General features: G+C 36.2%; 1 protein-coding gene across 2 annotated transcripts in view; it reads right to left on the bottom strand.

The window, feature by feature from the left end:
- SMAP1 (small ArfGAP 1) overlaps positions 1-27,835 on the bottom strand; it is a 79,467-nt gene that overhangs the window by 13,167 nt on the left and 38,465 nt on the right. Inside the window, exons 5-7 of one of the 2 annotated variants that reach the window (XM_005153169.3) lie at positions 23,584-23,661; positions 22,043-22,123; positions 4,374-4,458 (exon numbers count right to left, since the gene is read on the bottom strand). In XM_005153169.3, the coding sequence (XP_005153226.1) occupies positions 4,374-4,458; positions 22,043-22,123; positions 23,584-23,661 (244 nt within the window). The remainder of the gene's footprint in view (positions 1-4,373; positions 4,459-22,042; positions 22,124-23,583; positions 23,662-27,835) is intronic. The other variant, XM_005153170.3, reaches the window with a different exon arrangement.

Here is a 27,835-nt window from a genome sequence, read left to right as displayed (position 1 = left end):
GATTCAGACCAGGTATAAAGAAGAAATTTTTCACATTGAAGGTTATGAGGTGCTAGAACAGGTTGCCCAGAGAAGTTGCAGATGGCCCATTCCTAGAAACATTCTAGGTCTGGTCAGGTTGGACAGGACTCTAAGCAACCCGGTCTAGTTGAAGATATCCCTGCTTACTGCAGCACAGTTAGACTAGATGACCTTTCAAGGTCTCTTCCAACCCAAACTATTCTTTGTTTCTATGAGTCTATGATCTATAGATACATACACGTTATTTATGTACTTCTAAATAAATCTTTATAATTTCTTAAATGCAGCTTTCCAACTTATGACCAACCATGCTGCTTTGGCACTTACCAAATAATGCCAACAAATATATATTTCTCAGTTATGCAACATCCAGCTGCATTTCACATCACGATTAAGCTCTCAAAATCTCACAGAATTCCTTCAGTGAATATTTCCCCCACACAAGCAGATAAGCAGTTTTTAGCATATCACACTTCCCCTCCAGCTACGCAGGATGAATGCCCCATACATCACATTCAGTTAACAGTAACAGCCTAGTAAATTTCTTATCTTCTGCTCATTCACTGTAACTTACTAACAATGGTTATTCCAGAATGTAAAACTGTCTATTTTATGAAGGGCACATCTGTTCCTATTGTCTAGGGACAATATGGTAAAAGGATGTAGAATATGTAAAATGTACATTCTTTCTTTCTGATAAGTCTGTAAGCTAATCGTTTAAAAATACTAATTTTTCTTTTTTTTCTCTATGTTGAAATAATTTCTAAGTGATGCACCTTGACAAACAGAATGATCAAAAATTGCCTGTGTAATATTTCAAGGAAAGATTCCCACTATCACACATAGCTATCATACAGTTTTTTTACAAGTATTTAAGAAATCTATTTACATCTACCTGGCCTAAGTGAATAAAGCTACCTTGAAAGACAAAACCCCCAAAAGTAGCAGAGAGCACAAGGTTAACACCAGAGAGATTAAAATACAGCACTGGTAATGGCCTAAGTGCTGAAAATCCATGGTTTACGCACTGTGACTTTCAAACTGAAAAATGTTTCCTATAATTCTCCTATTAAAAATTAATGTTATAAAATCTCATACTATTGATTTAAGAATCAATTTTAGGTCCCCACATTTTCAGTAGTGCACAATTTCACTGTGGACAAGAACCAAATAATTGAAGAGGTACTAAAAAAGCAGCTTCAGTTTTAGCCTACAAAAATAGGCTGTGATTTCTCACAGTGTGAGAAGATACAGAAGGAATTTGGAGTTGCACAGCAAGAACACTGACACTAGTGCTTCTGGAGAACGTAAGAATATTTAGGTTGTACATGTCCATTTTCCCCACCTTTCTATGTCTGGAGTACTGAACTAAAAATCTATTCTGAATCAAAAGGCCAAAAGGCACGAAACCTGTTGGATCATCGGAAAGAGAACATCCAAATAGAATCTAAATAATAAACCCACTGAACAGGAACTCCAAGGAACCACATGAATCTATGTAAAAAATCTCAGATGAAACACAAACCTAACAGTAGAGTTACTGAGGATATGATGCCACTTCTGCTATTACAAGATTTAAAGACACAATTTGCCTAAGCATACTACCTTGAAAAATTTGAAAATTGTAAAGAAAAAGAAGAACAATTTACATTGTCTAACTACTGTTTTCACTGAGTAAGTCCTATCCCAACTGAGACATAATGAGCAATGATCCAGAGGTTAACCCCATACCTAAAGCCAGCACTGAGGATTACTCAAGAAAATAGTTTGCAGGAAGCTGGGCTGTTTTGAAAGCCAAAATTATTCTAGCATGAATTGTGATCCATTAAAATTACTTAATCTGCCATCACAAGCAATTCTGACCTGCCCTAGTAAAAGCTACTGCTGCTCTTCATCTGCAGAAATGAAATTGCAAGAGAATGAATCCTCATTAGAAACATGTCAACTCAGTAAGAAGAATGAGCTATGCAATCATATCCATTTTAATATTGTTTGATATGACATATCAAACATCTTAATTGGCAGCACGCTGCTGCAGCAAAAAAGGCAAAAGGGATTCTGGGCTGCCATCAGCAGGGGCATTACTAACTGAGATCAGATGTGACCATCCTACTCTCCTCAGCACTTGTCAGGCACAGGCCTGGAGTCTGTGTGCAGTTCTGGTCCCCACAATTTAAGAGATTTCTTAATAGCAATCTAGATAGATTTCTAGACTGATAGCTAGATAGACTGGAGAGGGTCCAAAGGAAGGCTGTGAAGATGGTCAAAGGGGTGAACAACCTGCCCTATGAGAAGAGACTGAAGAAATTAGGCCTTTTCTCCCTGGAGAAGAGAAGGCTAAGGGTGGATCTCACCCTGGTATGCCAGCACTACACTATGAAGGGCAGCTACAAAGCGGACAGAGGCTCTCTTCACAAGGAGCCACATGGAGAAGACAATGGCACAGGTACAAGTTGCCCCAGAAGAAATTTCATCTCGACATAAAAAAAAAATAATTTACAGCAAGATCAACTACCTGAACAACCTCCCCATGGATGTGATAGAGTCTCCATCACTGGAAGTTTCCAAGATGCAACTGGACGCTAGATATTCACATGCAGACAGACTCCAATCCCCAAAAGTCAGGCTAGATGGTTTTTCGAGGTCCCTTCCAACCTGGGTTACTCTATGGCTTCTGATACACTGGGTTGAAATGATCTTTCTTTTAATACTATCTAAACCAGTCTACTGCAAACATTAATTGACAGATAACTCTCCAAATGAAATATATAGGTCTCCTCTCATTAAACACACTTCTCATTTGCAGGAATTCAAGTGCTACTAACTTACTACACTGCTTTTCAGTTTGTTATTTAAAAGATCTTTAAGCACTCCCTCCTCTAAAATTATAGGGTTTTAACATACAAATTATAAACTTTGCCCTTGGTGTATCTCACTGAAAAAGCACAGCTGTTGAACACCAATTATAAAACTCTTTCTATTGCACATTACATCAAGTTAGCCTATGCAATCCATGTTCATTATCATATCATAAAATTGTTACCAAGATTCTTTTGAAATTGTGACTAAAAGGGTACAGAAGCCTAGCAATCTCAAACCCACATATTGATTAAATTTTAGGTCTTAATTAGTTTGCTGGTCTGCTGAAGGAAAATAAAGGAGAATGAGCTTTTAATCAAGTCTAAATTACCTTTTTTTAAAAATAGATTCATTCTACATCCATAACCTAATTTGTACTGTGTTAACTAAGATTTGCTTGCCTATGGTAGCAGATTACTTGGAATGAGATACAGACCACAACACATACATAGCTGGTACAAAAACAGTATTTTACAGCTACTCTAGGAAAACAACATGCATTTTGAATGATAGTGTGAATTCTAAACCAGAGAAAACATTTATTGTTTTGTTGCAACATTTTTCATACCTTAAAATCAAAACTTAAAAAACCCCACTTTTTTTTCTACAAAGTTTTAAAAATAATTACATTTGAAAGACTTATCAGCCTGCTCTAATATCCTGTAGAAATTATGTAGAAATTTTACAAATCTCCAACATCATATTCCTATAAATTGAATACTCTCTACATCCACTCACAACTCTCAGAAAATTTTCCTAACACTGAAATAAAAAAGACTGTAATATTTCATTCTCCCAGTTCTATTTTTAGATTCTAGCAAATGGAAAAAAACCCACACTTACAGTAACAGTAGATAAATGAAAGGTAGAGTTTATAACTATGGCCTTCAACAAGCAAAGAAAAGGCATAAACCCCCCAAAAGTATAGCTAGATAGTGCAAATTAAATGATTCAGGTCAAAACAAGTTCATTTACAAGGCAAACAGACAGTTACCTGCCAGTCAGAAAACAAAAAGTATATTGGATAAAAATGAGATGGCCACAGTAAGAACACAACACTGCAATGCCCAGTGCATTAAGTTTTACAAGGTACTAGTCAGCTGCAGCCAGTTTACTGTTCTTTTAACCAATATAAGAAATTTATGATATAAGGTATTTTAGATACACAATTCAGATGACCTCAGCATTTTCAATAAAAAGTACATTTGTACCATAAATATTGAAATACCACAACCCCTAAGCCCTTTGAAAATCACTTTGATAACTTCTCCTTCCCACAGGAGCTCATTACTCTCCTTAGCAAAAGCACAACTATTGATATACTCAGACCCCTATGGCATTTCCTTTATAGTTTCGCATTCATAGATTCAATCTTACGGTTTTCAAATTCATCTAACTATCAGTAAGCACAGAGAAAATAAAAGTATACCTGTTAAAATATAAAATGGTGTATCTGTGTTTAATTTAAGAACAGATAATTATGTATTGCTTACCAAGTCCTAAAAGGTCAACAGTGGGCTCTGATGTCTTTTTTGGACTTGCTTTAGCTTCTGATTGCTGTTCCTCTTTCTTCTGTGGCTTTAAAAGAAACAAAACAAACACAAGTAACCTTTCTGAAAAAGAGAGGGCTTAAAAAATCTCATTAAAGATGCTGCTCCTTTATCAGTATCAGAAGTAGCATCTCTTTACATATTCGTTTATTATAATGACTTTGATTTGTAATGAAGTTGCAGTTATGGTCATAAGGGACATGGCAGATGACTGTAAAAATATTAACCTTATACCTTCACTAGTACTTAATCAATTTTAAAATAAATCTGTGTTGCAGGATAGGTTAAAAATAAGCTGAAATCTTAAACTGAACCACTGCATACCATGCACTAGGCAAAAAGCTGTCTATAACTTGATTTATTGACTAATTTCAGCATCCAAATTATACAGTTCTGCAGGGCTGAAAAACCTTAAATGTAAAAATCAGAAGCAGACTAATGACATTATTTAGCCTTCCTGAAAAGAGCACCTGCAGAACATGCAGACGTTTTAGACGCTAAGCACCAATGGACACGATCTGCGTTCATGATCTCTTTTCCTTTGTAAACCTGAAGGCAAATAATAACATTCTCCTCCTTTGGAAAAGGAAACTCAGTTGTTTCTTGCCTAGAGACTTCAAAATATAAGATGGCATTGATGTGAAATCTGATTATGAAAATGACTGCATAAATCTGTTTACAGTTGTTCTTATACCGGTATCAAGCTGATCACCCACAACCATCAAAACATCAAATTGTAAAATTAATACAAACTGGTTTATAGTAGTGAAATGACAAATGCATTCTTTGCATGTATTTAATATGCATTTACTCTACACTTATCTCAAAAGCATGAGGTGGATTGATTGATCAATGAGTACAGCCTTTAACTAGAACTGATTACTGAATAACGGTGGTAGAGCACTGTCAGGCTGGGTGTTGGCCTGACACCAACCTGCTTCACCCTCACCTTTATCAACCCCATAATGTGGCTTTGACAGAGTCACAGAGGTTCCCAAGGTTGCTGAAATCATTAAATCTTAGCATTTACTAAATGAATTACTAGAAGAACTTTACAGCTCAACACATGGGTATAAAGTAGTTCTTACTTAGGTAACCTTTTACTTTCCTCTCTTGCAAACTGGTCATAACTAGTAATGAGCTTGGTGTTTGTAAAGAGCAGTCAGGAAACTCAAGAGTATTCAAAGATGGCCTAAGTGAACATAAGCCTGTTATAGTAGTAACGCTCCTGTTACATGAGCAAACCTCACCGAAAACCTCAAAGAGCTGCAATGAACTGAGTTCCATTTTTCTGGGGAACAGGGTATTTTCACACTGAAAAATGACCCTCACCAATCTCTTGGAGAAACAGTTGCTTCCTCTTCCAAAAATAGTTATGTTGACTTTACATACCTTATGCAAGACCAAAATTGTTTGGGAACTGCGTGCTGGAAAACTATACCACAGATTCCCTGATTCTGTTCTGCATTATAACTTTCATCTTAGAGTATGTGATCTGAACAATAGCACACTAATTCCAAGTGCTACCCAATACTGCAGAGAAAAAAACCCTCCTATTTGGTATGAGAAAAAATTATTTTTGAAAGTAGATTTTTGCATATCAAAAATTTTTTTAAAGTGATGATTCAAAATGAAGCTTTCTACAACTTACCATTCCTCAGTAAATATGCCATAAAACTTAAATTATTATTAACATCAGAATTAACAGTGCGTATTTCAGAACAGAATTTATTGTACGGATTTGCACATTTGGTTCTTCTCCAACTATGTAAGGAACACCCCAGGTCACGGAAGCTGTAAAAAGAAGCATTTCTGATGTGTTTCTTGATTTCATGAAACTGACATTTTTGCTTAAACAGCTTAACAGGTCTGAATATAGAACAACTTCTTTAAACTAAAAAGCAGAACCGTTGGAACTATATTAAATGTGCAAATTTTCATCCCTCCAGATTAGATTTATGATAAGTACCTAAAAGCACAAGCTTGGAATAAATTAAAGTTTGACAGGGTTGGTTTAGAATGCAAACTTTTCATAGCAACCAAAACACTTCTGCATATATTAGTAAGTAAACAGAGAGTTCAAACAGCCCTTTCTTTTATTTAGTATTTATTACTGCAGAAAATGGTGCAGCTGAAGAAGGTATAAGGAAACCAATGCCTTACTAAATAAAGCATTCTGTAGTAGAGATCATACCATCTTGCTGGGTCTGGAGCAGATGACCTACAGTGGTCCTTTCCAGGCTATATAATTTTGTCACAAATGAGGTGTTGAAACTTTCCAAAAAGAACAGAAAGGGATATCTCCCTCAAGCCACTGGAAAATTTTATTCCAAATCAGAACGAGAAATTTGATGTTTAATTTCTTTTCTGGTAGTTCTGCTCCAGCAGAACTCATACATGACTAAGCTTTCTGTAGAGTGGTCTTTTGAGATGTTAAAGCTAAATGCTGCACAGAGCACAGAAGCGTGCAACAGGAAAAAAAAACCCCAACACATAACAAGACAGTGACATTTCTTGAACTTAATGTTTAATTTAGTGTTGTGCTTTATCTAAAAATTAATGCATTTTGTAGAGGTACAATATAGCATGACAAATGCTTGGGAATTCAGCAGAACTAAGATTCATCTCAGTTTCTATTACTAGGTCTGCTTGACTCCCACAGCAATTATTTTTAAGTACTGACACCAGTACTAGATAAACTATTCTTTGTCAAGTCCTTTCGAAAAAGGCTGCATAAAAACAGGAGACTAGGCAGCATTAAATAACCTGAAAATAGCACTAAAAATCTGCTATGAAAAAACAAGTAGGAGGAAACAGGTACACAATTTTGTGCAGCTATTTTTAAGTGAAGCCTTCAAGGTTACTTGGGACTACTATTTTTTTACAACATTCAAGGTTGACTCAGCAACATATGTGGTTTTATTAAGTGAAGTATATAGTTACAGCAATTCCTACATATATTTACTTTGGGTCATATATTAAGAGCTTCTCATTCAAAATCGTCATTATGGTACTAGCACATGCCTCTGAGACACTGTTCTCACAAGCAGCAGAGCATCAAAATACCTTTGATATGCATGCCTTACATTTCAATTTTTTCACACAAATGTTCACTACACTGTTCTTCAAGGTTATTCTCATGTTGGAATATCTAGTGAAAGCAAGCAACGTCCTCTGCCTTAAATTACACCGAGATTACCGAGAAACAGTTTATTTGCAAATATCACTGAAAGAGACTGAAGCCAGAACAAGCTTCCAGGGATATGATTCTTTTGCATCCTCTACATGATCATCTTATTATGTAGCATGACTTGGAATTTTCTGCCTTAAGTAAAACTGGGTCCCTGTTTTGAGAAGAAACACAATAACCCATTTAAGTTATTTCTTATTCAGCAGGTATTAGGTACTTCCTCCAACTTAAGGAGGCCAATAAAGAATTAATCTTGCAACCTTTTACAAATATTTTCACTGACTAAGCACATGTCTTAAGTAGAGGAGCAGGGACCCACTCATTATTCAGATCCAGCATGGGCATCATAAATTTCTGCAATCACGTAGATGATTACATCTAATTCCTTCATGCTGTACATCTACGATACAGTAAAAATGTGACAGCATGGTACTAATACCTTATCCATAAGTAGTCCTTAGGTAACAAGATTAAACATCTTTAAATATCTGAAGAACAAACATTTTAAAATGGTTAGGAACTTCCCATAACTTTTGCCTCTAACAAAATGAATGGTGGAGAAATTATGTCTACAGGTAAGGAGCCGCATCTCCCTCCTATCCAAATAAAGTAAAGATACAGAAATTAATATTTGGTTCTTAACTTACACACATTTCCACCATCACAAACACAAACCAGAAGCAGACAACTGTGATCAGGCCACCTGTAACTTACTGTGAGTTTAAAGCAAGCCAGTGCATAAGCCTGCTAAAGCATATTTAAGTAATGTAAGTTTCTTAGACTCACATTGAGCTGATGTCTTCATTTGTGAGAGCTGCACTACCAGTGTGCTTCCAATTCACAGAGATACTGGCTATGATTTAATCAATCTTACTCATTGTCCTACCCTTTAATCTCTTTTAAATTTCTAGTCCATCAGGTTTTGGAAGAAAAGTTAAAAGAATTGTACTGATGTTTTGAGTTTTATTTTGCTTAAATTCTGACCAATTCCTTAAAGATCAAAAGAACATTATTGTAGAAAGCTTCCCAGTTCACATAAAATGAGAGTCTTCCATTTCGTCATGAAAGGTAACACACCAGTGTTTTGGTTATTGCTGAGTAGTGCTCACACAGCATCAAAGCTTTTTTGTTTTCCCTGCTCTGCCTTTGCAGCAGGTAGGCTGGAGGTGAGTATGAAGTTGGGAGGATACACAGCTGAGGCAGCTGACCTGAACTAACCAAAGAGATGTTCAATACCATATGATGTTGTGCCCTCTGAACTTTGCACCATCAACAGATGCCATACTGATGTAATGTATTTGATAGCTGTATCATTTTAGCTTTGTTACTTTTGCACAATCATATTGCTTTTTTGCTAATTAAAGCAAGTCAACCGCTAAGCACCTCATTTAATTCAAGGACTGTATACGCACAAACATATATCTATACACATACAGCAATACTTCCACCACTGTTGGTCTATTTTCTTCATAATCACCTTCTCTTCCCTTTCTCTAGTGTTCTATAGATTTTGCCAAGCAGATAGAAGGGGGACATTAGTCATGTGAATCAACCTATATATGGAACTTGCCCTACAAACCACAGTGAATTCCCATGTTCCGTTTCCCACTGAAGCTTAGTGTGCGCAAGTCTCAAAGCTCTGAATCTGAGCATTACAGTTTTGCAGTCAACTCATCCAAAGGTAAACTCCCACTCCCTGGAATGGGCAACTATGTTTTCTCGCAGACAGCAAGTCTGCAGCAGATGGGATAGTGAAGAACATTAAGTAACCCCTGAAGGGTAAGCCACATACTGCTGGAAGTCCAGTGTTTCAGTCAGGCATTTCATAAGATTTTATTCAGCCAGCTATTTTTGGAGATAACCATTAAATGAGTAATTCATTCTGCCTGAGAGAAAAAAAAATAATGAAGGCACTGCTAAGTCAGCCCTCCTTCCTCTGGGCAATGATTACAGTACAGCACATGCAATGTTGTCAACAAGGGATATGGTTATCTCATGACGAAGACAAAAAGGAGGGTCAGTACCACTATGACTGACAGTCACTGACTTATTAAATTCATATACATAGCAGAATGCTGTGAGGTCTATTGCTAATGCTACCAATGGCCCCTTTATGTGAAACAACAGCTTCCCCTTTCTCAACTCTCAGCACCATGCCCATCAAGTAGCATGTCTGGTTACTTCTACTGGTGTAGAAGGGTGGGTAAGGGAAGACAAGAAGGAAGTGGAAAGCTTTACACCAGCTTGCTTGGTTGACAGAATAGACAACAACATGAGGTCTCAGAAGTGTTAAGAGTTTGAAGGACGAAAAAAAAAAAAGAATATTCAGCAGCAGTGCCTAGCAGCAACCACACTGCTCTTTTTTTATTCCATTATTATGGACACTACAATCCTTTAAAAACATTTTTTAATACGACTATACACTCCAGAGCATATGATCAGTCTAAATTCTGCATTTGTGAGCTACTCTTCTGCACATGCCTATTTACCAGATGACGCTCCTCTGACAGAGGCAGCTGAAGGCATTTTGCACTGGAATTGGCAATGGTGAAACAAACCTGAGTCAAAAGTGCCAGCACACAATGAAAATACTGTGTTTAATTTTCACTGTAAATGAGTGACTTCGGGGAAAAAAGAATAACAATAGGCAATTCAAGTTCCCATTTTCTGCTTCTGTAACCTTATGGAAATTATCTTCACATGTACAAAATTTAAGGGTTTAACAGTTCTAAAAGAGGTATGACAACCAACAGAAATGTAACACACACACAGAGTACTTTAAAAACTAGTGGAACTTTTGCCGAATTCACTAGTATAAGATATTAATATAAATAATTTACAAGGCTTCATCAGCAGCATTTAGGATTAACACTGACATTATTCTCATTCACATTACTCAAGAGTACTACAAGAGGTAGCATACATGGTGCAACTTGTAAGCCACAGGACTAACAGCTCTGAAGGAGAAAAACTCTCCAGTCAGAGCAGTCATAAGTTTAAAGGAAACATCTCTCCTATTCTGAAGCAAGATATCGGCCACTCTCAAAAATCTGATTTATCAGCTGCCCAGTCCAGTTATCTGATATTTTCTTTCATACTTTAATATTACACACAAAAAATATTTCTTTGCACATTTTCCTCCATTTTCTACTTCAATGAAAAAATATGAATCTAGAATTCAGTCTGTTTCATACACAGCTGACTAGCAATGCATTCCTTATTTCTATACCCAATCTTAACTACAAGAAACTATACGAAAGCTGAAGATCCATCAAATAATTTAGTAAAAAGCACTTCTAACTTAAAGCAATTTCCAGTTTACTCACTAAAGCTCACAGATGCTTCTATGGTTACTGAACAAAAGTCTTCCTTTGTTCTTATTAGGTAGGAATTGCATGGCTTGTGCATAAAGTAATTGGATTCCTTCCCTCTTCATTACCTGCTTGCAATAAAACTTGCAAGACAGCATAAATATTTGAGAATTCCCATAAGAGAAAATAATGTTAGTAATTTACTATAAGATTGCAATAGGTTTGTAGATATGATTTTTCCTGACAGCTCATATACTTCTACTACACAAGTTAGTTTAATTTGTATCTATTTAAAGCATAGTCCATGTGGGTATCCTAGAGCTTTTAAAGAATGTTTTTACAGCTTTTGTATCTGACATGTAAATAAGTAAAAAAATAAGTAAAAACTAATCTTTTCATAATATTGAATTTAAATCACTATAAAGATGAAACGTGATATTCTGTTTACCCTCATATAAGATACCAACATTTTTTTAAAGAAACTTTGGAATCAAACTAACTGTTCAAAACTTAGGATACTTTTAGCAAGTGATGAACTTTTATTCTGCCTAGCTAGCAAAAAAGCCAGGCAACAAATATACTATATTGAATTTGAAGATACACTACAGTGGTATTATGAAGTTGTACAGACTACAGCAACTCTGCAAGTGTATTCTGATGGATCCTTAATCCAGAAAAAAATGTATGTCAGTCAAATAAAAAACCCCAAACCTGAAACTTAGTTATGAAATACTTATAATATAGAATTACCACTTATTTATAAAACTAGAATTACCTCAAACAAACATTTAACCCAAGGGAAAAAGTTTATTATTATAGTGGATGGCCATTATTCCAATGAACTGCTCTCAGACACTGAACTACTCATGCTGATGTAGGCAAGCTTATTTAAACCATTTATACCAAGCAAACCAACAAACCTGAACTGCCTTATTTTTTTATTTAGATGTTGTTGTTTTTAAAAAGGATTCTGTACAAATGAAGGTCATTTAGATGAAACACATGCCTGAAGGAAAATATTTTTAAGTGACCTTGATCTCCATTTCCACTTTAAAACCCTGAGTATACGGATTTCATTGCAGTTTTGCAGTTAGGACAGGATACTTGTGTAAGATTATGTGAAATGTGTTGCATCTCTAACCATGTGAATTAAAAACTTCACAGTAGGACTAACAGACAGCTGCACTGTAATCTTATGCCATTCACATGGTTTTATCTGGGTCTAGGCTAATATGCTAATAATTTATGTGGAAAGGGGATTAAGACTATTCCTTTATTACTAGTTATTGACCACCCTGTACTACCATTTTACTTTAACTGAATTTAAAATGTTAGCTCAAATCTCACTTACTTTATGCAATGTATTCCAAGAAGGCTTAAAACATTTCATGTCTCGTAAGTAGATGAAAGGAGCAGTTTAGCTCCTTTCTAATGCATCAATCTCAGAGGCCCTTTTACCTTGCTCAAAAGAAGGCATGTAGCTGTAGGTGCCCAGTTTCTTAAAACGAAGTTGTCTTTATACTTACTGCTGGGACTACAGCAAAATATCAAAGATTAAATCTTTCTCTTTAAAGCCTTATATTCATGTATTAAATTTATATAATAACAACCATATATGAAACACTAGTTGTATGCATTCATTTTCAAATATGTTGGGTTCTTAAAGCTGACAAGTTCAGAATAGGGTCTGAAAAAAGAAGGCAAGGTCCTTCTCCTAAGTTTGGTACTTGAAGAAAAGTACCAGAAGACTACAAGATGATTGCTAGGTAACAGTCACAATAGGAAGTAGGAACCTGAAGCTGTGCTAGAGATGGCAACATTGCAGAGAAGGACAGGCAAACAGTCTGAGTGCAAAGGAACCATTTTTTTCTAGGGATTCTGGGGGGCAAGGATGTGAGCAGAGTTTGCTGCAGCTCTAAATCTTTTAAATGATCAGCCCAGAAGCAAGGACCTGTTTACAAGGACACAAAAGCAGAGAGAAAAACTGTTTGTCATCCTTTTTCCTATTTTGTGTTGTCATGGAATTCGATTTAGATAAAACTCAAAACATGCTACTTTTAATCCAATAAAACCTGGGGTTTAAATCTTTTAGAAGAAATCATTATGAAGCAGAAAATCTAGACAGATCCATCTTAAAGCAGTAGCTGATCCAGTGTCCCATTATGACATCTACATATCAGATTAAGGTCAAAGTGTTTTAATGTGTCTCAGTTTGCAAGCTGTGAAATACAATATACACGGTTTGTACTTTCATAAGCTGTTTTAAATAAATCTTCAGTTTTAGACCCATATATTACAGTTATATGAACTCAGCTTATACATTTTTCCTCCATTTCTATTGAGCTCATTAGTCTGGGCAAGATTACAATAATGCAGCTATATTAGTTCCAGTTCCTCATTAAACTGTTTTCTTTTGTAACTTTCCTTCTAAAACCCTTCCAATACATAATACAATATCAGTGTATATATCAGAACTAAGAGGTATGTATTTATAATTCCTTCTTCATATATCTCCAGACAAAACTGACTGACCTCATAGTGAAAAAACAATCCAACCCAAGCATTGCTTTCCACTGCTATTCATGAAGGTATGCTTTGCAATCTCTTCCTTAAGTATAACAAAAGTGCTTTTTTTGCTGGAAACACACTTTTTACGTGAAACTTAAGTTCACCCAGTATCAAGACCATACACCCTTAGCAAGTCAGCTCAGACCAGGGATCTTTCCAAACGCTGACATCTTACTCACTGGCTAGTCCAGAATCAGCCTTGTTACATGTTAGACATACGTGTGTGAACACAAAATGGGTATCTCCAGTAGCTGTTTTTAGAAACTTTGCCTTTGCCACACCTGGCTTCTAGATGCATGTCTGCAGTTGCTGACCCTTAAGTTCCCCACCCCTACAGTCTCTTTTTAGATGCCAATCTTTTAAATCCTACTTGTCTGATAATCCAACACACTCACACACAACATGGTTGCAAACAGAATTTGTAAGAATATCGGATAGCCTGCACTGATCAAGTTCAGGGTTCAGACTAGCATACTTACCAGTAACCTGCAGGGATGTGACTGCTCCTTTTTATCTTCTTCCCCCTGCTTCTTCTTGCTTGTTAACCCCAAACCACCTTGATTCCTCTATTTCCCTTCTTCTGGTCTGTCACCTAAACATCCCATAATAAGCTTTATATAATATTCTCTGCCCCATCCCCAAATTCTTTTCTCTCTGCATCCCATACCAAGTGCTATAGCTAGTATGCAATTCACCTTTACTTGCCTGGGGTTCTTGGGAGAGAATCCCTCCTTGCCCCACTGCACTAGATGGACCTAGAAGCAGACCTCTGCGCTATGTCTTTACTCATTAGATTGTCCCAGTTCTCCTTATCACTGTGCCTCTGATACTTGCAGTCTTTGTGTTTTAATCACATACTCCTTACAGCACTGCACTGAACATTGTTTCACGTAAATCACCTATAAATTAGGACTTTTTCTAATAGAGTTCTGTTTCTTAGAGTGTTGGACTGACAGTCTGTACTGGCATCTGTTCTATTATTTTGGCAAGCAGTACAATACAAACACTTTATGAAGTCTAAGCATACTAAGTCTATAGAGATGCATTTAAAAAAAAAGCTTCCCAATAAGCTCCATGGAAATTCAATCCTGTCACTGCAGCTAATCACACTGAAATAACAAGAATTAACCCCAGAGGTTAGTTTTTCTTACTTCTGTATCAGCTTGTTGCTTTTCTTTTGCTGCTATACAAGTTAGGAGTGAATTGAAGAGAACTTTATCATATACAAGTACACAATTCTGTTTCACAAATGCAGAACTTACAGGGAGGATGATTAATAAACACTTATGCATCACTAGCTCATGTCAATGACCATTAGCTGTATTTTCTTCTGTACTCAGTTTTTTTTCCCTCAGTTTTCTTCTTGTTTCAAAGTTTACCACTTTGAAACAATTACTTCAGAAGCTAATTAATTTCAACCCATCACATGCAATACCAAAATGGATTTCCCCTTACTTGGGTAAACTCCATTTTCTTTGTCTTTACCCTCCACATCATCATAATCTTTAACACCAACTATCAAGAAGCATTTTAGCCAGTCTAATCCAGCAGTCTAATCTCAACTGGAAATAAGTCAAACATCTTTCTGCTTTTATTCTCCCAGTTTAAATAATACGAATCTACATGAAATTTCTGGGTATTCTGAAAATGAATATTTAAATCACCCTTACAAAATATAAGGCTTGCTAAAGCTTTTTAGATTCACAGCTTCAAAGATGCTGAAGTTTAATAACTGCCTTCAAAGTGATAGTACAAAGGCTCTGACTTGCTTGTTCAGGCACCCATTTCAACATTTATGCTGATATTTAACCAAACCAATTTCTTTTACACAACTAAAAGTGTCTGTCTTTAAACAAAGGAAAAATTTTTATTGATACCCACTTACAGTGTAAACTGAGGATTAAGTATAAAAGACAAAAATACCTGTAGGTCATCTTGAGCAGAAGTTACCCGTGTTGCTATGCAGTGTAAGATACACTATCTGCCTAGTTGACAGACCTGCAGTACCTTATTCTGAGATTGAGTACAATATCCTCAAGTTGAGAGAGAGCAAACTTGCTGAGCAGAGAGGGGGACGGATTTACTTCTCAGCAGCACACTGACATGCATGAGGACCAACCTTGGAACTGCAGGCTCCAATTTTATAAAACAAAAATTCCAAGTAAAACTGAAAGACAAGCCCATCCAGCTGCAAAGCTGTGTTCAAAGAAGACAGGAAGCAACTGATCACAGGTGGATTAGCACTGTCGACTGATACATAAGAAATTTAGTATTAAAGAGATACTACTTATTTGAACAGCTATGTAACTGGTGACTTCATTTTGTACCATACCTCTCATCTCACAGAGTTACCTAGAGCAAGAAACTTATCCATTTACTTCAAATCATGTTAAAAGAACCTTTTTATACCATATCTTGCTTTTATTTCTTCCCTGGCTACAGTGCTATTTTTCCAAATACCTCTAAGTTAATTCTGTGAAGACATTAATTATGTAACAGGATGAATGCGAGAGCCATAAAGTTTTCAGTGCAACTGTTCTAGTGCCCTGAGCAACTATCAAAACATAATAAATTCAATAGTCCAAATAAATACTCTTATTCCTTTTAGTAAAAAGCCACACAATCAATGCCTATGTCAAGTCTGAGTTTAAACTGGAAGACACTGAAAGTTTCAGGATGGCCTTTGGAAGCTTTGCTGAAGCCTCTTATGGCATTTTATTTTTTTTTTAACAATTTAAAGCTTAAGCAAATGTTGGAGCTTTTAGCATTGTCAGTGGCATCTAAAAATATTTTTTTAATGAAAAACAGAGTTACTATCTTTATTCTTAAGATTTTCATATCTGACAGTGCCTCCTACTACCTCATTGCCCTAACATGACGGTCACACACTGGAGCAAGATCTCTCCCTTGAGGAATTTAAGCATGTTCTAGCTTAAGTACAGTAAAATGAAACAGAACACAAAGACACTTGATTGCCTTTCTCATGCTCCAATTCTTGCATTATTTTAGGAAAACAAAGGAAGCCTATTATTCAAAACAAGATAAGATCATTATTTTGAGTGACATTATTTAAATTAAAGTCTTTTTCCTGTTATCAACTTCATCTCATCCAATGCTTACCCTTCTTTACATTCAGTTCTGTGTATCAGTACCACTTCTGTAAAAATGTCCTGTTTTTTGTTCTTTCACATTTGGTGGATGGTACCCAATCTCCTAACTAGTACTATAGTTTTCCAAAACTTTTAGATGAGATTGTATATTTGCATTTTCAATCATGTGTGCGCCTGTCTCAGAATGTCTCCGAATGAATAAGTCTTGGTCATATAGGTATTTTTATCTCAGCTTAGCATCCATCCATGAATAAGGCTGACTTCATTCACACTTATTTAAATGTGCCCGTTCTCTTTTGTTGTTCAATATGCATGTAAGTGTATGTGCTTTCCTAGCTGCTTCAAAGTCACCAGGAAAAAGGGTGAAGCTTATCACAAGGAAGCAGAAGAAACCTGAAAATGCCATTTGTTAATAAGTATTACCAACTGAAAACCCAGAGCAGTTCTAGGCTTTGACCCTGCATGGGGCAAACTGTAACTGAGGATTAATTAAAACTAAGCACAGTTAACAATACTTTTTTGTTAAAAATAGTTGGGCAAGTAAAACAAAGCCCATTTTAACCAAAACAGCCCAAGCCCAACCAAGCTTGTTCTCGCAGTTTTTAAGATTCAATTTCTACAGAATTTAAATAAAGAAATAACATTAAAATACTGTTCCTCTGGAGATCAGACTCATCAAGCTGATACAGAGAACACACACTGGGCTGAGGACAAAAAACCCCCGTGATACTCTTCCTGTAGGTTGACTTCTTTTCTAATACTGAAAAGACAAATACCCTTCTTCCCATGTGACAAAAAAAGGGTTTTCTTTCAATTGCTTCTACCAGCAATATCGATTTCTTAATTTCTTTGTCTACAACTCCCAATACGTAATAAGAGCCATTACAGATTAATTTCATTAACTAAGACTATTTTTCAAGGCAATCCTCAAACATAAAGAGTCCTTTGTTACCTGCAAAAGAATGAATTGCACAGTTTCGGAAAGATTCCAGTTTTATTTGCCTTTCTCCAGATTAGCATTAGAGCAACCAAAGAAACCAAATTAACCTGATCTCTTCCATAAAACTGAAAAGGTATGATTAGAAATGTAAAACCAGGCTGGGACAGGTCCAGGAAATGCAGACTGAGAGAACAAGAAGTCTTAAAACCCTTCACCCTCTGTGGGGGTAGAAGGCAGGGAAACAGATTGTCCTATGTCTTATCACATACTCATGATTAACTCTTACCTACTTAGTCTGGAATTGTGAAAATGAACACTAAGAGTATAACTAAGACTATATATTCAACCACAGGGCAAAACATATTTCTGCTTTTCTGCTCCTGTGATAAACACTTGATTGATTATGTACTATAGTTTAAGTTTATATTACATTTTATATAAAAATACAAGGAAAACCCATTTAAAAGTAGTATCACTCAGAAAAGCAAATAATGTTTAAAAGTCTAGGAAAACTTATTAGTCAAGTGATTTTGCAAATATATCACCAATACAGTGTCAAAATAAAAAAAGCATTTGGAATATTTATAATGTAAATCTGTATTTAAATTATTATTCAGGTCAATATTTGTGAGTCAACTTATTCCTACAATTTAAAAGCAAACACCTCACTGATGTTTAGGTGAACACTGAAAATGTTGCAGGCTTTCATTCTTCCATGATTTCTTACAGTGCTATTCAGTTTTAAAGAAGTGAAGAACACTAGAGCACTATTTGCTCCAACTCACTTCTCCCTGAACAAAATTATTAGAACGATCATTTGGAATACTTTGGTTATGTAAAAACATCTCCGAGAACTAATAGGGGACTAATAGTTCCTCATCTCACTTGCAACACAAAAGGTTGATTTTTGCAGAAGTTTTAGCTGTCTTTGGGGGAAAACAAATGAATGAAAACAGTGCCCTAATAAGCTACATTAAGTTCTTATTTGGTTAAATGAATATTTGACATATTGTTTTTCCTACATTAAGGGAAAAAGCTGCTAATATGATTTGTCTTCACTTTTATTTGAGGGGTTCTCTAGCACTTTTTAAGTGCTAATAAAGTTATGTCAGTGCCTCCATAATGTGGGCCATCTGGTGCTGATTGGTACCAGCTGAGAGGTAGCAGCTCACTGTTATTGCTGAGTTTTAGCTGGCAATTTAGTCTCCAGTTTGGCAAAGAAAAACAGCATTTGAATGCTACCATTGAAAAATAACCTCTATCACTTAAATCAACTCTATACACAAACAAGAGCCAATTTCAAACTCAAATGCAATATAATAAAACTAAACTCAAAGTGTCAAATAGTACTTCAGTTAATCAAGTTTAACTGCTGCAATCCTTCAGAAACATTCATCATCCCAATACGTTCAGCAGAATGAAAAAAATCTTAACTTTGAATGTCAATATTAGTTTGTAAAAGCACAAGTAGTTTTTGTTGTATTAGTTTGTAAAAGCACAAGAAAAAAACCAGTTTATTCTTTACATTGCAACCATTTAACTTTACTGTCACAATTACAATACAATCTCCTCTTTAAAGGGCTTGCTTTCCATAAATTAGATATGGTTTCATGGTAGCTATGACTTTCAATATGCAATATTTTACCATGAAACCATTACAATCTTTTCATTGAAGTTTTCAACTGATGTGAAACCTCTAAAATAGAAACAGCACAGAAAGATACTAAGTGTCCAAACACTTCCAAACCCTTCAGTACCATGGGCTCAGCTGAACTTCCTAATTTTGAGTCAGAAATACTTACTAAGTTTTCCACAGACAGCTTTCCAAATCACATCTGGCTTAATCCTGGATTGCTAGCACTGACACACATTGTTTTCTTCATTTAAAATTAGACTACATAAAAAGTTGAACCAAAAAAAAGTCTGAACATTTAGGCATATGAATTTTTGCCCTCTTTACTTTGGGAACACTCCAAAGTCTCAAGTGTCATAACTAGTTATGCCTTTTTGTCTGACTTTGTACTGCAGATAGACATAAAAAGGCATGTCTTGAAAAAGACCGGAATTGCCCTAGTTGCTCTGAAATTCAAGGAGTCATTCATACAGCTCAGTCCAAGTTCTCTGTTCTAAAAAGTGCAGTCAAGTGTAGATTAGTAAAGGGCCCTTACGAAATGAAGTGTTATTATTCCTTAGACTGATTGTTTGCAAACACTTCCTCAGTCCACTCTTTGCAGCAATTCTTTATCCTTGGGACAAACAATCTCCCCAGTTCACACACTGGCCATAATCCCTCAGCCCAAATGACCAAGCTGCATCTCACCTCCTTTTCTTCTGTGCTTCCTTTCAATGGAAAACAGGTACAAGGTGGATGGGGTGAGCGATGTGGTTGCTGAAAACATTATACTATGGTCGAGATGCCAGCATTCCCCTACTGATTCACAGATTATAATCCCAGAATGATTTGGGTTGGAAGGGACCTTAAAGGTTATCTAGCTCCACCCCCCTGGCACGGGCAGGGACAACTTCCACTAGACCAGGTTGCTCAAAGCTCCATTCAACCTGGCCTTGAGTACATCAACGTGAAATATTTAAAGTATCCCATAGACAGTCTATAACCAGATGGGAAGTGTATCTTAGTCAAGCTAAGAAGAATATTAATGTTTATCAGCTCCCTGAAGCAGAATCAGACCACAAAAGCAGCAATTCCACACATGGAAATAAAACCTTTTGGTTCTCTTATCTCACCAGTACTTTCCAATGGAGGCACAAGCATCCCATAGAGCTCTCCTTTTGGATTCTAGAACGTGACTGTGATTTTAAAATATGTCAAGTTTACAGGCTGCATCTAAAAATAGTTAATTGTGAAACATCTTTAAATGTCTCAAAAAGCTTGAGCTTAAAGAATCTTTTAAATTAAAAGGATGATCCCCAGATGAGTATCATCTGAGCAATCAGTGCTGATACAATAAGGAAATAAAGTACATTGCAGTATTTCAAACATCTTGCATCTGTTACAATAGCACTATTATCTAATGCAGATACATTTACCAAATTCCACATATTGTAGTGCAAGCATTTAAAATCAAAATATTTGTTTTTACTTGCTTAATCAGTAACTGGTAATCTAATGATAAATTAATGTAAATCTAATCAGTGGCGTTTTAATTGGTTTTTATTTCAAGTATTAGCACAGTGCCTCAGCTGTAACTATGCACTATCATGTTTTCTCTTCACCTAACCAAGTATTCCCAGGCACGGGACAAGGTTCAGGTGCCCTCACAAAGGGAAACCCTCTCTTCCCCAGACCAAAACTAGACCTTTTGGCTTTATAAAGTTAAGATTTCCAAACCAAAGCAATGTTTTCAGCCTTCATAACTAAAGTATATTTTTCTAAGGACTAGAATAAAGCATTTAATTTGGCTGGATGCCCTTGTAAAACTCCAATAATGAACAATTGTAATATTTTTGTCATCCATAAATATGCTTTAACCTCCTACAAGGTGAATGAGGATATCCTTTTCCAGTAGCTCAGTGAAGCTATACAAATTGTCCCAACAAAGTTTGCTTCTGCACTAACTTAATTCAGAAGTGCTAATCTGATTTTCTAGTTTCACAAAAAAATATATTGGTCTTGGGTAGGGACTTTTTTCTGTTCCAGGTGTGCACATATTTTTGTATCTTGTTTTATTATGCAATATAAAAAAACTTCTATTTGAAAGCTGAACTAGAAATAAGTCAGCAATCATTATGCATGAATACATAACATTTTTCATAATTGTAACCTAGCACTACTGGGAATAAACTGACAGATGGAGACTCCAATGCATTCTGTGGACTGCACTGAAGATCAAAACATACTAATGGATTCACATCATCTGAGAGAGGACATCTGTTTTAGAAGAAATTATTGTACTTAATACTTAAATTACCCATTCAATTTTTGTTTAACTTTTTACAGAGCTGTACAGGAAATTTTAATTGTACCTATATTGCTAAGGTTACTCAGTATGCCTTACTACAGCTGCACACAGAAGTACCTTAACTCGTTTACATGTCATGTTTTATGACATGATCTAGTTTTGTATTTTCAGAGTCATTAATGAAATTCTGCAAATTATGCACTCATGTTTAAAATGGATCATTTATGAAAGACAGAATTAGGTGATCATAGAGCACTAAAATTGAAAATTTTCTGTGCAAGAATTGCAACAGTACATCTTAAAAACCTTAATTAGGTTTTTAATCTGAGCTTCAATCTTAACAAAGCTTAACTTGGATCCCTCTTCCCCAAAACATATTCCTCATTGTATGGTCAACCTACATCTGGACTCAAGCAACAGCACAATTAACCATTCACGTGGATTATTCTGATTATTATTCATATACACTCATATAAACACACACATATACACAAACACACTTATTACAAAGCTTTTTACATGTCTAATACTGTGCTTATTTTTAAGTAACTGGACAAAATGAACTATTCTTACCTTTTCAACTGCTAATTGCTTTGATGGTTTTTCAGATTCTCTCTCTCTCTTTTTTTCTTCTTTCTTTTTTTCTTTTTCCTTCTGGGGAAAAAAAAAAAAAAAGATTTTGCTAGTACTCAATAACAGTGCATTCACAAATACTGAATGTCCACAGTCAGATACAATTATAAAGAGATCTTCAGTTCCTCATTCACAGTGAGTATATAAAGACTTAAACTGTTCACCAGTGTCTCTGCCTCCACACTGAACAAAGCCTACAGGAGCTCTCTTGATTCCCAGTGACTTTAATTTTCATTCACTTCAATTTCATTGTGGACTTGAAAATGCCTAAGTCCTTCATCTTCACACTTCACAATTTCAATACACAAGCTTTCTGCTTCAGCTCCATTAGATAAAAATGAATTCAAACTAATTGAAAACATTTCCCAGATGCTGTATTCATGTCAGAACTTTAACTCAAGTGTTTCTTTACTTGCACAAGGAGTCAAAAAGCACGATGAAGACAATGAAATGAAATTGGCTTTATACTGGTCTAAATTTCTAAGCAAAAATTATTCATTAGGTTTTCCCCTCCCACCCTGGATTCATTTCTAACAACATGGCATACTGGTTACACAGAGGAACTTTCAAATTTGAATTCATCAAGATAGGCGGGCAAGAAAGAAAAGGCAAGTTTTGTTCTAAGTGGCTGCTGCTATTCCTAGTACAACTTGAAAAACACATTAAATTCACAAAGGCACATGGACTAGTCCATAATGCTGTGATTTGAATTTTAACTAATGTTTAAATATAGCTGAACTAAAATAATTTATAACATCTGTCCAGAATTTATGTATTTAGAAGAAAAAACATGAGTTATCTTTAGATCATAAGTTCATATACTGTATCCAATCATCATATAGACTGAAGTATCCAAAAGAGCCTAGCATTCACATTCTAAAAAAACATATTTCGGTATTGTTGCAAATTATGACATTTACTGAAAGTTCATACAAGTGATGCCTCATCTACTAAAGTTTTTCAAAGACCCGTCTAAACAGTAAATGTAACGTCAGCACATACACATATATCCCAGCTACAAGGGATATTAAGACTACTATGAGTTAACAGGAGTGTTGCCAAATTAATTATATATTTATCTCTAAGGAGACTGAACTAAATGACTGGAAGAGTATTGCTAATTTAGATTCTGAAACAAGCAAGTAATGAAAATAAACAAAAATTATTGCTGAGGATACAGGACAATGCCACTCATGTCCATTAGCTGGGAATGAAATGGTGGTTTCAGTTTTGTGACACGAAACCAGAGCAGAACCAGAAGTTTAACATACAGAAACAAAGAGGTAACAATCATGTGTGTACTTCGTCCCACCGTATTGGCCCTTTTCATTTATCTAGTGCAGGAAGCAAGGAGAGAAGTATTTATGTGACTAAAGTATTATCAGCAGTTTATATTCTCTACTTAGCTCATTGAAATTACTCTACAGAAAACATTTGTGCAAAGCAGTAACCTGACAAGAGTTACACCTGAAACAATATACCTCTGCTTTGCTCTTCTCAGCAGCAGCTTGCAGAGAAGGAGAGGATGCCAAAGGCTGAGCAGCATCAGAAGAGGATATCTGTATGAAACAGAGGAAAGAAATGAGAGAGAAAACAAGCAAGAACAGGCAGGAAGGGAGCAGGATCAGCTGAGACAGGATTTTCTTTTTATTTTTTTCCCCCACTAATTTTGGGGTGAGGGGGAACAAAACACAGAAGAAACAAAGAGGAGACAAAGTATTTCCTTTTTTGGTCCTTTTTCTTTTTTTTTAAATTTTATCAGTACAATCTTTAAAGCAAATCTGTCAGATAGGAATGACTGACTTATAATGAAATTCACTAGAATAGAATGTAAGAAAATGAGCCTGAATAAGATCATATCACAGGCCTAAGAAAAATAATTAGGTTTCATCCATTGTTCAGTTTTATCCAGTGCGACTATTGAAATATTAATGTCCTGAAGCATGAAGGCACACTGTCCCAGAGGAGGGAGAGAGAAGACAGTATCTTTGCTATTGTTCACTGTACGAGTATTTTTATTAAGATGAATACAAAATAACTCTAAGAGTTATACATTAATCAAAGTTCTAATTAACTCTTCTCTAAGAGGATTTCAAATGAGTAAAGAGCTTAGGGTTAATACAAAGCTGCATCCTAACAAGAGGATGCCAGATCTTCCAGATAGGTGATAATTCTTTTCTGGAAATCAATATGTAAAACTGCTATTAGCATCACTAGACTTCCAGAATTATCTAAAACGTATCCCACATATGCAACAGATGCAGTTTGCTCAAGAAAATCTGATTTCTCCAAATGCATTTTCATACAACTTCATATCCTTTTTCCTTATGCATAATTGATCACTTCAATGGAAACATTGTATTTTCTATTGCCCTTACTACAAAAAAGCAACTGAATCCCATTTACCAAACATGTAGAAGATCTTCAGAGCTATAAAAGGTAACACTTCTACACTGTCTTGTATCACCTCTACTATCCACAAAGAAAACTTGAAAATAAATTAAGCTATTATGGAGCAGGTAATTATGTTGGATAAAAATAACCAATTTACATGGCCTGCTTTTACTTAAAGAAAAAAAAAACAGCTTGCATTGAAAGGAAAAACTGAAAGCAGAAAAAAAATCCTTACCTCATGTCTAAATACCCCATATTTCTTATAGAAAATCCTACTAGTACCACAGCTTAAATAGGTGGAATATTAATAGAATATATATATTCAATATTTTTTATAAACACTGAAACTATGCCTATACTGGAAGGTGGTGGAAGGCTTCAGGAAAGATATTTATAAAGCTTAAATTTTAAACTGAATTTCACCTGCAGAAATATGAAACAGAATCCTCATTTTTAAATTTACTGTTTCAAAATCCTCAGGTTATTAGCAGAGTTATGCTGCAATGAAGCAGTTTCTTGAACTGTAGCATCCTGTTGCTATAGGAACACAGAGATCCTGTTTATTCCAATTACACCACACTGTAACCAAATAAAGGTATCAGAAAAATGATCAGGTAACTACATATATTAAAACTATGAGCTCTACCACCATGTCCCTTACTAAGACTCCAATTAACTGCAAATGTGTGAAATTCTCATAATGGAACATCTTAGGTTTACTTTCAAGTTTCTAGAGTGAATTTTTTGTTTGAGGTTTATATTCTTTTGTATGTTTCAGATTTTAAGAAAATTCAAGCTTGATACCTCTCACAGGTGAACAGCAGGTGACAGCTACTCACCACACAGAACCAGGTAAGCAAAATTTCATTTGGGGGTTGGGGAGATATCAGTACTATAGATGTTTGTATCACAGTTTCATCCTCACATAATAGTTCTCAATCTGACTATCAGTTTCATAAATTAAGGGATTAGCTAACCTATGATAAATTAATCCTATAAAGGCCTAAAAATAATTATTATAATTTTGCCAATCAAGCAATGGAATCATAGAACCACAGAATCTATGGAGAAGTGTCATGCAGGCTTCAAGCAGGAGACAGAATAAAAAGCAGATGCCATGTAACCTGGGATAGAGAACAGGATGTACAAGTTGAGAAATGCCCAAGCATAATGTTTAAAGACAAACAGCAGCACTACATTCACTTCAGGCTAAAAAGCAGCACTTGAAAGCACGCTTCGCACATGCAAATATTCAACTAAGAGTGTAAAGGCCCATTACTGAAGATAATCTGTAAGAGAAGACACATTACAATGTATAAAGAACTGATTAAGTTTATACAAGGAAAGCAACAGCATGAGTTTGGGTTGCTAAACAGCTTTATCACCACTGCATCATGTTAAATTTGTTACCTTCCATGCTGCACCAGATAAGGAAACACGAATGAAAAAAATCCAATCAAATCAAAAGGTGCAGCTAGATAAAACTAAACGTAGATGTTGTTGTCTAGCTGGACTTTATTAAAGCCCTTGACACCATTTCCCACAGCATTCTCCTGGAGAAATTGGCTGCACATGGCTTGGATGGGTGTACTATTCACTGGGTAAAAAACTGGCTGGCTTGATCAACCTGAAGAGCTGTGAATGGAGTCAAATCCTGCTGGCAGCCAGTAACAAGAGGTGCTCCCCAGGGCTCAGTACTGCAGCCAGTCTTGTTCAGTATCTTTATAGGAGATCTGGATGAGGGGATCAAGTGCACCCTCAGTAAGTCTGCAGGTCACACCAAATGGGGTGGGAGTATTGATCTCCTGGTGGATAGGGAGGCTCTGCAGAAGGATTTGGACAGGCTGAATCTGAAGGGCTGTGGCCACTGGTATGAGGTTCAACAAACCAAAGTGCAGGGTCCTACATTTGGGCCACAACAGCCCCATGCAACACTACAGGCTTGGGGAAGAGTGACTGGAAAGCTGCTCAGAGGAAAAGGACCAGTGAGTGTTGGTCGATGGCCACTGAGCCTAAGTTGTCTTGTGGCCAAGAAGGCCAACAGCATCCTGACCTGTATCCGCAATTGGCCAGCAGGGCCAGGGCAGTGGTCATCCCCCTGTACTCAGCACTGATGAGACTGCACCTCCAATCCAGTGTTCAATTTTGGGCCTCCCACTACAAAACAGACACTGTGATGCTGGAGTGTGTACAGAGAAGGGCAATGAAGCTGGTGAAGGGACTGAAGCACAAGTGTCTTAGGAAGAGCAGCTGAGGGAACTGGGGTTGTTCAGGAGGTCAGGGAAGAGAGACCTTATCACTCTCTACAACTACCTGAAAGGAGGTTGTAGTGAGGTGGGTCTCAGTCTCTTCTCCCAAATAACAGGAGACAGGACAAAAGGAAATGTCCTCAAGTTGCACCAGGGGAGGTTTAGATTGGATAGCAGGAAAAATTTCTTCACCCAAAGTGTTGTCAGTCATTGGAACAGGCTGCCCAAGGAAGTGGTGGAGTCACCATCCCTGCGGGTATTTAAAATACCTATAGATGTGACCCTTACATACATGATTTAATGGTGGCAGTGTTAGGTTAACAGTCGGATTTATCTTGAAGGTCTTTTCCAACCTAGATGATTCTATGAAAACAGGATTAAAACAGAGGCTGGTGTAATGCAGTGAGTGGTTAAGTAGTCAAGAGTATCAAGAGCAGGTCAGGGTACCAGGGAAGCCTAGAAAAACACTTGCCATTAGGACAAACTGATGCTGAGCTGTTAACCTTGTTCAGGTTCCCAGCAGGCACTGAACCAGCTGCCTCCTGACTTCAGAGCAATCCAGCATGCTCCATGCTGAGTGCAGGAACCTTAGTGAGAGGCAGTGCTCTTCAGCTACAATAGAGTCCCTTCAGTGCCAGGTATTCTCATCTGTGCTCAGGTGTCATACCGTGTCATGTCAATATATCAAAACTAGCACCAAATAAAATTAAAATCTGTAAGAACATTGCAATGTAAGGGTATTCTTTATTAGCCTGAGGTTTTTTTTTTTCAATTAGAAGACTGAATTTTCACTAATATGAAAGTCATTATTATGGGTGCTAATAACTTCTTCAACCACAGAGAAACCAATACTTTATTCATCAAATGCTTGGTTTTCAGGAGATTTCAAAACATTCGTCTATAAATTTTAACACCGTATTTTAGCAAACCTGCTTGATATTCTTCTGTCAATAGCGCTTCAGAGATTTAGTTTGCCCTTGTACTGTCACCAAATTCTTACTTTGAAAGGTTGCGATATGTTCATATCTCCAAACTGCAGCACACTTTATAGATGTACTGTGTAGCAAACCCCTCACTAACATAAGTCAAC

This window comes from Melopsittacus undulatus, chromosome 3 (genome assembly GCF_012275295.1).
Source record: "Melopsittacus undulatus isolate bMelUnd1 chromosome 3, bMelUnd1.mat.Z, whole genome shotgun sequence".
NCBI classification, from domain to species: Eukaryota; Metazoa; Chordata; class Aves; order Psittaciformes; family Psittaculidae; genus Melopsittacus; species Melopsittacus undulatus.
This window is presented reverse-complemented; position numbering and strand designations above follow the sequence as displayed.